At 46.2% G+C, this 13148-nt stretch overlaps 1 protein-coding gene across 8 annotated transcripts in view; it reads right to left on the reverse strand.

The window, feature by feature from the left end:
* The window catches only part of LOC129624485 (uncharacterized), a 93396-nt gene that overhangs the window by 72735 nt on the left and 7513 nt on the right, over nt 1-13148 (reverse strand). For 4 of the 8 annotated variants that reach the window (XR_008700981.1, XR_008700982.1, XR_008700980.1 and 1 more), the window contains exon 2: nt 2819-2902. The exons of 2 other annotated variants lie outside the window; for them this stretch is intronic. Coding sequence is in view for 1 of the 6 variants with exons in the window: in XM_055542485.1 (XP_055398460.1) it covers nt 6045-6282 (238 nt within the window). In the remaining 5 variants the exon portion in view is untranslated. Of the gene's footprint in view, nt 1-1111; nt 2118-2818; nt 2903-5817; nt 6283-13148 lie in introns of those variants that run through there. 2 more of the 8 variants (XR_008700984.1, XM_055542485.1) reach the window with 2 other exon arrangements.

The raw sequence follows: 13148 nt of genomic DNA on the forward strand, positions 1-13148 counted from the left end.
CACGGACGGTCTTCATTTCAAGGAGCTCCAGACGGGACAGTGACCCACCAGGTGAAAAGCTCTGCAGAGAACACCCTCGAGCGAGTAGGGCAACCACCAAGTGGATGGCATGGGAGTGCACCCCCGCACCCCGTTCCCAGGCACGCCGGCCTGCTAAGCCTTCTGAGGTCGCTTCCTTGGGCCCGGAGGAATGCCACTTAGAGGAGCTGAGAATACCTTGTTGAACTGACAAAGGATTACTCTCTAAAATGCATGAGCAGCTCATGCAGATCAATATTAAAAAAAACAAGCAATCCAATCCAAAAATGGGTTTAAAACCTAAATAAACATTTTTCCAAAGAAGACATACAGATGGCCAAAAAACACATGAAAAGATGCTCAATGTCGCTCATTGTTAGAGAAATGCAAATCAAAACTACAAAAAGTATCACCCTACAGTGGTCAGAATGGTCATCATTTAAAAAATCAAACAATAAGTGCTGGAGAGGAGGTGGAGAAAAGAAAACCCTCTTGCATTGTTGGTGCAAATGCAAATTGATATAGCCACTATGGAGAACAGTATGGAGGTTCCTAAAAAAAAAAATAAACGTAGAACTATCATATGACCCAGTAATCCCACTGCTGGGCATATGCCTTGAGAAAAACATAATTCAAAAAAACACATGTACCCCAGTGTTCACTGCAGCACTGTTTACAGTAGCCAGGACATGGAAGCCACCTAAAGGTCCATCAACTGATGAATGGATAAAGTTGTGATGCATACATACAATGGAATATTACTCAGGCATAAAAAGGAATGAAATTGGGTCATCTGTAGAGACGTGGATGGACATAGAGTCTGTCACTCAGAGTGAAGTAAATCGGAAAAAGGAAAACGAAGATTGTATAGTAACACATATATGGAATCTAGAAAAATGGTATGATGACCCTATGTGCAGGGAAGGAATAGAGGCACAGACATAGAGAACAAATTTGTGAACACAGCGGGGAAAGGAGAGGGTGGGACGAATTGGGAGCGTAGCATTGACACATATACACTATCATATAGATAGCTAGTAGGAAGCTGCTATATATAACACAGGGAGCTTATCTTGGTGCTCTGTGATGGCCCAGAGGGATGGGATGGAGGGGGTGGGCTGCTCTGTGGATATCACTCAATAACTGCCCATTGGCCAGACCCACCATCTTTACCCTCTTCCAGCTGAGACAAGGGTTCGGGCATTCGGGATTCTAACACATGGGACACCAACAAATATTCCAGGTCTCTAAAGAACTCAAAGCATGTGAGATGTTCACACAACAACAGAACGGCTAAGAAGACACAGAGAAGAGGGCCTCAAACGGAAGAGGGACAGCGTGACCAGCCAACCACGTTACTTAGGACGTTTGTCTCCACACCCCGTTCAAACTCACACTCCAGTCTCCACTGTCAACGTCCATTCTCTCTTCCCTTCTGCCCCTGAGGAAACTGAGGTTCCCACAAATCAAGAACATGCAACCCCAGATCACCTGGCCAGTGGGTGTGGAGGAGGGATTCAAGCCTGGGCCATCTCGTTTGGGAGGCTTTTCCTCCCTCAGGCTGCTCCACTCCCAGTGCCAGGGACCAGAATCCAAGAGGGTTGAGCCTCAGCTTCCCTGTCTGTAAAATGGGGCTGATCCCGACGCCCTCGGGTGACTGTGACTATGCAGATAAATTCGCTCACGTCCCACACCAGGCAGACAGCCTCCTTCCCTGCTCCCCCTTTCCAGCACACAGGCCTGCCTTGACCCCATCTGCTTGATTTCAGGCCTGCTGGTGCTGCCCGAGCTGATTACTGGCTGCAATAACCTCATTCTGCAAAAATCACACTGGCTTTCACAGGTCTTTACGGGAAGGAAATAGGCTAATGCACTGTTTTCCCGTGCGAGTCAGCAGCCCAGGCTCTCTCTAATGGGCTCAGATTGCAGTTTTAGAACCTAAACTAGGAACTTAAACTCTCCTCAGGACATGCTCAGGACGGGCATCCTCACTCCTCACACTTCCAGTGAAAATGAGAGGAAAACATCCTGTCCTGTCTTCCTCTGAGAAGCCAGGCTCAGACACAGGAGTGAGCCCGGCCCCGGTTCAGTTTTTCCGCCTAAAGGTGAACAAGAGACGGAAAAGTCAGGAAAGTGCTCTGATTTCATAATCACAGTAGCTTCCAGCACTCCTCTCTCTTGCTGCCCCAGGTACCCCCAGTCTGCAGTCTCAGGAACTGCCGAACAGAGTCTCGGGGCAGCCCTGGGGTCCAGGGCCACCCCTCTCTTTGCGACAGCCATTGACCTGCCTGCCCTTCCAGCCTGAACTCTGCAATCATATTCCCTGATCACCTACCAGGCCCCCTAGCTGCCAAGATTGTTGTTACTGTTAAGCAAATAAACTGAACTGCCCTCAGTAAACTAAAACTTCAGGCCAAGATCTCTTGGCAAGCCAACAGTTAACACTTCCTGTGTGCCAGACACCCAGTTGGCACTGGACACCAGCACAGACATGGCCCCATCAGAGGCCAGGCGCTGGGCACACTTCTACATGGAGGGAACAGGCTCAGATGTGCACGGTAGACTTGGCAGAGGTCACCGCAGCACGGTGAGGGACAGGGACAAGACTGTAACCTAGGCAGTCTAACTCTGTAAAGTACCCTCAATTCCTCTGCCATCTAGGGCCTGCAGTCTGGCTAGATCCTTGGTCCTGGCCTCAGGGAGACAGACCTGTCCCCTTAGCACCCAAAAGCCCCTGTAACAAATCACTGGGTATATTCATCGGACAAGCAAAAGGGGCCTTGTGACTTAATCGTTTTACCTGCTCTCCGCCACTGGACCATGTGCTCCATGAGGTCAGGAAGAGCATCCACATTCCCCACTGTCTTATCCTCAGCACTGGTGCCTGGGGGGATAAGAAGGTGGACGGTCACAGATTTGTTGAATAAAAGAATTATGGTAAAAGATGAAGCTCTCTGGCTGGGTGCCCAGCACAGGTCCGCACTGTTTCTGTGGTACTTGAATGTGGTCCAGGAGTGGACTGGCAATGGTCTCCCTCTCAATGCTCACTCGGGTCATGGAACTGTTCAGAACAGATCAGCAAGCATGTGCGACACAGCCCAGGCTTGGAGGCTGAGTGTCCGTGGTCCTTGCTTTCTCATAGCAGAGGGGACGGCACACACCTGGTTCTGGTTGGAGGGTCCGGGGAGCGGGAGGCGGGAGGCTGATTGTCTCCTGGTCCTGCACACAGTGTCTCCTCAAACTCCCAGCAAGGATTTTCTTAACACCGTTTGTCACGTGTTCGGCTTCCAGTAACCACCGGCACAGGAGGGAGTTAGACTTGCCTCTTTCTTCTCAGCCCACAGTAACTGCTACGTGGATTGCTGCCTCCCAGCCTCCCCAGGACCCAGGCACTGGGTGGGAGGCTGTGGCAGGCACACGGACTACATCCGGTTAAGCCCCTGAGGGCCTGGCTTGGCCATGCTGGCTTCTTCACTTTGCTAAATCTGCTGCTCCTGTCTAAATTTAGCAACCTGTTGACTCCAAAGACGAGGCTTAGGCCAGGTCCAGCACAGCGAGGCCAGTGCATCAGTGGCCAGGCCCCAGAAGGGTGCACACCTCAGGGCTGGCAAGAAAACAGTAAGCGGGGAGCCTCAGCCCCCTCCCGGGTCAAGGAGACCTGTGTGCTCCTCTGGAGGCTGGGAGCTGGTCTGGGCCTCCTTCCACTCTGTCCAGTTGGCTTGAAACAAGTATCCCAATCCCTTCAGTCTACCTCTTCTCATCTGGGCTGTGAGTGCTCCATAATCTCAAATTCCATTTTGGTGCTTAAAAAAAAATTCATTGATAACCAACCAGGACCTACTGCATAGCACACCCAACTCTGCTCTGAGTTCTGTGGCAGCCTGGATGGGAGGGGAGTCTGTGGGAGAATGGAGATATGGATATGTATGGCTGAGTTCCTCCACTGTTCATCTGAAATGAGCTCAATATTGTTCATCAGCTACACCCCAATACGAAACAAAAAGCTTTTTAAAATAATGTGTTGATTCCAGGACCATACAGTTTCTGTGACTGTCCTGGATTTTTGTGCTGGATTCAGAATCCTTTCATCAGACACAAGGTCTGATTGATTTAGTTTACTCCTCATTGTGGGTGGGGGTGGGGGAATCCCACCTCATGTACAAACAGGTGTTCCTGGAATGTGCTGCTTCAGCTTCCCTCCAGGGGGCGTCAGACAGAGACTGGCAGGCGCAAGAGCCTCAGAACATCCTCCATCCTCCACCACCATCACTCCATCATCTCCTGAACATCCTCCCAGGTTCACCAAGCACAAGATGGTGACTCAGTGTCTGCAGTGAGTGTGGGAAACGCCCAGTGAAGAAGGAGTTGGTCCAGGGGCAAACAGGTGGTCTTCGTCCTAAGCAACGACAGTGACCATCCAGCAGTTTCCCATTTTGATTCTTAAAACACGGAGTCGAAAGCCAAGCCAAGCCATTTCTGTTTAACTGGGTTTTCCAATTAATTTGAATCTTGTGCATAGAGATTTGTTAAACAGATTTATCGTCTAGATAATGGTGGCGATGAATTCTGACTTCTTGTCATTTTTCAAGTTTATTGATCCAGAGCAGTTGAATTGGAATGTGGCTGTGACGTCCCCGTGGTGTGCCCAAGAGAAGCCTGAGGAGACAGCCAGGTCCAAAGGCAGGCCTGGAAACACTCTTAAATCTGAGCCCAGGTTCTAAAGTGAAGCCAGAAGGCAAATCTGACCCAGAGGGTTAGTGAAAAGGAAAGAGGAATTCATTTCTTCGTGCCCTGTCCTTACTATGTTTTAAATTTTTTAATTAATTAATTTATGTATTTATTTGTTTTTGCTGCGGTGGGTCTTCATTGCTGCTCGCCGGCTCTCTCTCACTGGGGTGAGCTGGGGCTACTGTTCACTGAGTGTGTGGGCTTCTCAGTGCTGTGTCTTCTCTTGTTGGGGAGCATGGGCTCAGCTCTTAAGGTTCCAGACTCTCGAGCACAGGTTCAATGGCTGTGGCACATGGGCTTAGCTGCTCCACGGCATGTGGAATCTTCCCAGACCAGGGGTCAAACCTGCGTCCCCTGCGCTGGCAGGCGGATTCTTATCCACTCGCCACCAGGGAGGTCCCCTTACTGGTCTCTTTTAAGTGTCTGTAACCAACTAATAGCAAATGTTTTCTTAAAGAAATGGTGGCTTTGGAGTGTCACATATCCTGGAAGCTACTTTTTCTAAAATGGTGTCTTGATCCCCAACTGGACCACATCCTAGCCACTTATGGTATTCACAGAAAGAGGAGATAAAGACCCCCGGCCGGCTTGGGGCTGAGAAACCAAGAAAGAAAGCCCACAAAGCAGGGAGGTCCAGCTCAGCCCCCCAGGAAGGAGAGACATGTCTCCCCATTCAGGACAAGGGGAGCAATAAAAAGCCTTAGAACGCAACAGAGGTGGGGGAAGAATGGGTCCACAGCCCAGAGAGACGAATAATACAGAGGAGAGCAAACACCAGCACGATTTCACTCCTAATCAGGATCATGAAGTATTTCACAAATGGACCACTTTCCTCCAACACTTACCGTATTGAGTGGCTCTAGGTAGACCATCAGGGCAGACTCGGCCATCTGCATTTAGAAAATTGCCTATACATTTATTACAGTGAGATTCACCCATTAATTAATGCCGTTCTCCCTGAAGACTCTCATTAACACATTGAGCTAATTACTGAAACCACAGGCCCAAGGGCTGGGTTGTGGTGGGTTGTTTTCATTTTTTCCTATTACAGTAAGATTTGCTCCTGCCTTAGCTTTATCGGATTTAAAAAGAGAAAACAGCAGAGGCAGAAGAACCCTTGGATGCTGGAACCAAATCACTGTTCGGACCGCTTTCAGGCTGGCGGCCTTGTCCTTCTCTGTGGGAGGCCCGGACAGCTGTTATCTCAGCAGGAAATACTTCCAGCGAGGAGAGGACCGAGCATCCAGCCAACACTGCTGTAGCTTAGCCGTGGGGCTGGGATGAGTTAAGAAATAAACTTAGGATGGAACAGCCAAGCTTCCGTTCATGGCTTCCTCTGATCTCCTCTTCCCCACCATCCAGGTGGTCCGACAGGCCCTTCTCATCCAGCAGAAAGCAGAGATCATGAAGGGTGAGGAAGGATTAGACGTATTTCCAAAGCTTCCCACTGAAGTGTCGGTGGTCCAGTGGTAACGAATCTGCCTGCCAATGCAGGTGACACAGGTTCGATCCTTGGTCCAGGGAAGATCCCATATGCTGTGGAGCAAATAAGCCCATTCACAACTACTGAGCCTGCACTCTAGGGCCCACGCACCCTGACTACTGAGCTCAAGCCTCCTAGAGCCTATGCTCTGAAACAAGAGAAGCCACCTCAATGAGAAGCGCGGGCACCACAGCCGGAGAGTGGCCCCAGCTCGCCGCAGCTAGAGAAAGCCTGCACACAGCGATGAAGACCCAGGATAGCCAAAATACAAATAAGTAAATAAAATAATGAAATAATTTTAAAAGTATATATATGTATAACTGAGTCACTCAACTGTACAGCAGAAATTCACACATTGTAAATCAACTACACTTCAATAAAAAAGTTAAAAAAAAAAAAAAGGAAAATGTCAGCTGAAAAAAAAGATGCACAACCTAAAAGTTGAGAATGGTGTTTTACTCAGTGGACGAAACTGAGGACTTAAGCCCAGGACACAGCGTCTTGGGTAGTTCTGAGGGACTGCTCAGGACAGATCAGAGTTTTTGCAACAGAGAGCAGGTAGTCGAAACAGCAAAAGATTCCTGCTAACTAAAGAAAACCAGATGTCTCAAGGTAAGGAATTTACCTCTCTTTTCTATGTTTGGGAAGATACAAGAGTCTGGGATTGTTGAAATGATTCCTTTGATGTGCCACTCTGCTCTCTGGGGCCAGTTTCTCATCTCAGTCCCTCCAGGCGGTTTAAGAGGCTTAAACCAAGAGGCTTAACTCTCCTGTTAACTTATTCATTTATTGAAATATTTATTTTGTGAGCGCCCCCTCTGGCAGGGCTCTGTGCACTGGGCCGGACACACAGAGGAGCCACCGTCTCAGCTTCAAGATGTCCACAGGCTGCAAGCTGCAAAGGTTCAGGGTGTGTTGGAGGCAGAGTCTGCACCCCATCCTCTGCCCACTGACCCAGATGTTCACAGAGAAGGACCTCAGTGAGAGGAATTCACACTAAAGACCCAGGTGGAATGAAAGAAATAGGAGAAAATACTTATTTTTTTTTAATTTTGAAAAACTCAACACATAAACAAAAACAAATGACGAAGGATCCCATCATCCAGCAACATCCTGCCATTCTAGTTTCATCCACACTTTTCCCCCCAAGCCCACCCCAAAGGCGATTGTGAAATGTATGTCTGTTGAAATGCACACAGCTTGTAATTCAGGTATGTGTGCGTCCTCAGTCGTGTCTGACTCTTCGCGACGGTATGGACTGTAGCCCACCAGGCTCCTCTGTCTATGGAACTTTCCAGGCAAGAACACTGGAGTGGGCTGCCCTTTCCTTCTCCAGGGGATCTTCCCGACCCAGGGATCGAACCCACATCTCTCGCATCTCCTGCAGGCAGATTTTTCATCACTAAGCCACCTGGGAAGCACACCTGTGTCACAAAACAGAACACTGCCTTCTCCCAGAAAATTTCCTTGTATCCCTTCCTGGGTAATCCTCACGCTTCTCCGAGGTCACCATGTTCTGAGTTTTTTTCCCTAAAAGCACTTTCTCTTGTTCTAGATCTACGTGAGAGGTGAGCCATGGAGGATGCACTGTTTAGTGTCTGGCTTCTTTCGCTCAACATAACAAAACCCTCTGTGACATCCATCCGTCATTGCATCTATCAATAATTTTGTCTTTTTACTGCTGAGTATGATATCAGAACATATATAGTTTTAATCATTTTATTTATCTATTTACTTATTAATTTTTGGCTGTGCTGGGTCCTTGTTGCAGCTCGGGCTTTTCGCTCGTTGCAGTGTGTGGGCTTCTCGTTGTGGTGGCTTTTCTGTTTGCAGAGCACGGGCTCTAGGGCACAGTAGTAGTGGCTGCTGGGCTCTGGAACACAGGCTCAGTAGTTGTGGCGCACAGACTTAGTTGCTCCATGGCATTTGGGATCTTCCTGGAGCAGAAATTGAACTCAAATCTCCTGCATTGGCACGCGGATTCTTTAGCACTGAGCCAGCAGGGAAGCCCCAGGACTTATGATTTTCAAACTATCTATTTAGCTTTCCTTCAGACAAGCCACTCAAAGACAGGACAACAAAGACACAGAAGGCAGGACCTTTGCCCGCCTTGGGATGTTTGGTCTACCTTCAAGGAAAAGGCAAGAAAAAAAGTGATCCTCAGCTGACTGGAGATGACCTTCCTTCCAGATAACTAGTCCCCTTTTCTTATGCATAGAACCATGTGGTCTGGTCAATGGTGAGCTCTGTCCACTGGTCTAAGAGCCTTGCTCATCTCCTTTTCTCCTTGACATTATTTAAACTAAGGTGGGGCACCTGGCCCAAGATGGGCAGTGAGGTGCCCGGAGAAACACGGGGGTGGGGAGCTTCTATAAGAAAGAGAGATGAAGGGAGAGAGAGAGAAAGCTTGACTCCCTTCCTTCTTTCTTGGATAAGAAGCCGATACTTGTGTCCACAAAGCAAACTGCACCCCAAGGACGGCAGAAGGGGCCAGAACTCCATGACTTTACTGAGGTGCCAACCAATCCCTGTGCTGCCCGCCGCCTTGTTTTTTATATAAACAATACTTATCTTTCTGGTTTCAGGAGCATTCAGCAAATACTCTTATTTGCAGCCAAAGGGAAATACGAGCTGGGCACACAGAATGTTTAAAGGGGTGTCAGGAAACACCTCTGTGAGCACCCGTTCCCCCACACAGTGCTGGGTCTCAGGTATAAAGAAGACACCAAAGTGGAACCAGAGCAAAGGGCCTGAGGCCTGAACAGCGAAGGGGACCTGGAGGGCACAGAGGGCCCATGGGCTGGGCCCCAGGAGGGAAGGCTGTTTGTTACGGCTGGGGTTTACTTTTAAAATATCCACATGGATCCAAAAATATGGAGCTTTGTGGTTTTGGCCAGCGCTAGGGTGTCTTGTCATCATGTCACGGCTCCTCACAGGATGCAAAAAGAAGTCCCTATTTCTGGTGAATAAAGTACAATTTGAAGAGTCGACTCCACTTCCTGGTAAGCACCAGAATAACGGTGTCACACCACATTACAGAACATTTTAAGGTTGTCTTATTTGTGAAGATATTTGTGATCAAAACAGAATCGGTATTTGATGAAAATCAGTTTTGTTTTGTTTTTTACTGTGATTGGGGGTTCCATAACTTTGCAAAGTTATTAAAACTACAGCCCTTGTTATGGACAAAAAGGGACCCCCCCACCACAGTGTTGGTGGGAATGTAAATTGGTGCAGCCATTGTGGAAACAGTATGGAGGTTCCTTAAAAAACTAAGAATAGAATTGCATATGATCCAGCCATCTCACTCCTGGGCATATATTCCAGATAAAATTCTAATTCAGAAACATATATGGGGATTCTCTGGTGGCTCAGTGGTGAAGAATCCACCTGCCAATGCAGGAGACATGGGTTTGATCCCTGACCTGGGAAGATCCCACATTCTGCAGAGCAACTAAGCCCAAGGGCCACAGCTATTGAGCCTGTGCTCTAGAGCCTGGGAACTGTAACTGCTAACCCGCAAATGTAAATGTAACCCGCCAGCCCCAGAGCCCATGCTCTGCAGCAAGAGAAGCCATGGCAATGAGAAGCCCGAGCACCGCAACTAGAGAGTAGCCTCCACAACTAGAGAAAAGCCCACACAGCAACAAAGACCCAACACGGCCAAACATAACTAACTAAATAAAAATTATTTTAAAAAGATATATGCACCCCCATGTTCACAGCAGCACTATTCACAACAGCCAAGACATGGAAACAACCTAAAGATCCATCAACAGATGAGCGGATAAAGAAGATGTGGTGCGTATATACCATGGAATATTACACAGCCATAAAAAAGAACAAAAGAATGCCATCTGCAGCAACATGGATGCAACTAGAGATTATCATCCCAAGTGAACTAAGTCATAAAGAGAAAGAACAAATATCATATGATATCGCTTATATGTGGAATTAAAATATGACACAAATGATCCTGTCTGTGAAGCTATAACAGAATCACTGACTTAGAGAACACATTTTGGTTGCCAAGGGGGCGGGGCTTGGGAGAGGGATGGAGAGAAAGGCTGGGGTGAGCAGATCTAAGGGTTTATATCAAAATGGATAAACAACAAATCCTACTATAGAGCACAGAGAACTATATTCAATATCCTATGATAAACCATAATGGAAAAGAATATTTTAAAAAGCAGGAATGCATGTGTATATATATGCATGTATATGTATAACTGAATCACTTTGCTATATAGTAGTAATTAACACAACATTGTAAATCCACTATCCTTCAATTTTAGAAAAATTCTAAAAAGATTCAAGCACCCTTATGTTCATAGCAGCACTATTTAAAATAGCCAAGACATGGAAGCAGCCTAAATGCCCATGGACAGAGGAATGGATGAAGATGTGGTACATATATATAATACAATATCAGTTCAGTTCAGTCGCTCAGTCGTGTCCGACTCTTTGCGACCCCATGAATCACAGTACGCCAGGCCTCCCTGTCCATCACCAACTCCTGGAGTTCACTCAGACTCACGATATCACTCAGTCATAAAAAAGAATGAAATAATGCCATTTACAGCAAAATGGATGGACCTAGACTAAGATCCATCATAAGGTCCATTTTCATACTAAGTGAAATAAGTCAGACAGAGAAAGACAACATATGATACTGCTGACATGTGGAATCTTAAAAACTGATACAAATGAACTTATTTACAAAACAGAAATAGACTCACAGACACAGAAAACAAATTTATGGTTACTGAAAGGGGAAGGGGGAGGGATAAATTAGGAATTTGGGGTTAATAGATACACACTCGGAGAAGGTGATGGCACCCCACACGACTGAGAGACTGCTGCTGCTGCTAAGTCGCTGTGCGACCCCATAGACGGCAGCCCACCAGGCTCCCCCGTCCCTGGGATTCTCCAGGCAAGAACTCTGGAGTGGGTTGCCATTTCCTTCTCCAATGCATGAAAGGAAAAAGTGAAAGCGAAGTCGCTCAGTCGTGTCCGACTCTTGGCGACCCCATGGACTGCAGCCTACCAGGCTCCTCCATCCATGGGATTTTCCAGGCAAGAGTACTGGAGTGGGTCACTATTGCCTTCTCCAATAGATACACACTACTATTTATAAAATAGATGCATTAACTTGCCTAGAGTCACATAGGAATTCATGACTAGGCCAGGATTTGAGCTCAGGACTTATGTTTCAGTATTGTAAAATTTATTACTTATTTGGAGAGGGGGAATATGGCGTAAAATATAAACAAAAAGACATGAGAAATGTACACATCTGATATCTAAATAGATAAGAACTTATTTAACAACAACTATAATTAACAGTACTATAGGATATGTCAGGAAGTTAAGAGTTGATCTTAACTATTGTTCCTCACCCCCCACCCCACACACAAGGTAATTATGTAAGCCAATGGAGGTCTTAACTAACATTATTATGGTAATTATTTCACAGTAAATGTGTGTCAAATTATCACACTGTACACTTTAAATGTGTGTATCTTTTACATTAATAATATCTCAATAAAGCAAGGAAAAAACTTATATAAGCATAAAGCAAGAAATTTTAAGACAAATTTTTGACAATTAAAATATTTTTACTTTAACTTTTATAAATTAAAAATTATTCATAATAAAGTAAGAAAATTTTAAGGCAAATAACTGAATGCATGTCAAAAAGCACAGCTGAAAAGCAAAAGGGAAACTGGGAGAATATTTGAATTAACTAGGATAAGGAATTAGTATCTTTCACATATAAAAAGCTCACAAAAATCAACAAGAAAAATATTAAGTCTCTGTGAGAAAAATTAGTAAAGGATTTATAGAGTAGAACAACATTCAAAAGTAATATAAATAGCCAAAAGTTGTTTTACAGTCTCAAATAAATATCTTCATAATAGCCAAAAACAAGCATCTGGGAAAAAATGCTTGACTTCATCATTAATGAACTGCTACCCTCAAATATCCTTCTGTTTTGCAAGTTGGCTAAGTTTTTGAAACTTAAAATAAGCAATATTGGTAAAGAGTCCATGAAATTGTTATTACACCCTGCTGATGAGAATATATACTTGGTACAATATTTCTGAAGGACAACTGGTCAATTTTTTCCAAAAGCCTTAAAATTGTTCCTGCCTTTTGACAGGTCCTCAGTAACTGTCTTTAGCAATGAGCACATCTCCTGCACAAGTTATCTTCATGTGCTACCTAGTGTCTGGCCCATCAGAGGGGTGACAAGAGTAGCATCCTGTAGAGCACGCTGCTGGGAGAATTCAGATCTCCCTTGAGATTCTGGGGCTTTTTGACCCAGGAGTAGCTAATCTCAGCTTTATTTTGTCCTCCTCCCCCACTCCCCTCCCCCCATATTCCTCTCCATTATGGATCATTACATCCCGGTGGCTCAGGCGATAAAGAATCCGCCTGCAATGCAGGACACCCAGGTTCGATCCCTGGGTCGGGAAGGTCCCTGGTAGAAGGGAATAGCTACCCACTCCAGTATTCTTGCCTGGAGAATCTCATGGACAGAGGAGCCTGGTGGGCTACAGTCCACGGGGTCACAAAGAGTCGGACACGACTGAGCGACTAACACACACACAGGACATTGAATATAGTTGCCTGTGCTATACCGCAGGACCTGGCTTTTCATGTACTCTACATACAACATTTCACACCTACTAACCCCAAGCTCCCACTCCACCCCTCCATCCCTCCTCCACCCTTTTCCCCCTTGGCAACCACAAGTCTTGTCTGTGACTCTGTTTTGTTCTTCACTGAAAAAAAAAAAAAAAAAAAGCTTCTTGGGTGTGGACATAGTATATAATAACATATTGCAGCCAGAGAAGACAGAATAAAAACTCAAACTCCACAAACGCAGTATCTGCCCCACACCGCTGTTGAGTTT

This window comes from Bubalus kerabau, chromosome 12 (genome assembly GCF_029407905.1).
Source record: "Bubalus kerabau isolate K-KA32 ecotype Philippines breed swamp buffalo chromosome 12, PCC_UOA_SB_1v2, whole genome shotgun sequence".
Classification (NCBI taxonomy): Eukaryota; Metazoa; Chordata; class Mammalia; order Artiodactyla; family Bovidae; genus Bubalus; species Bubalus kerabau.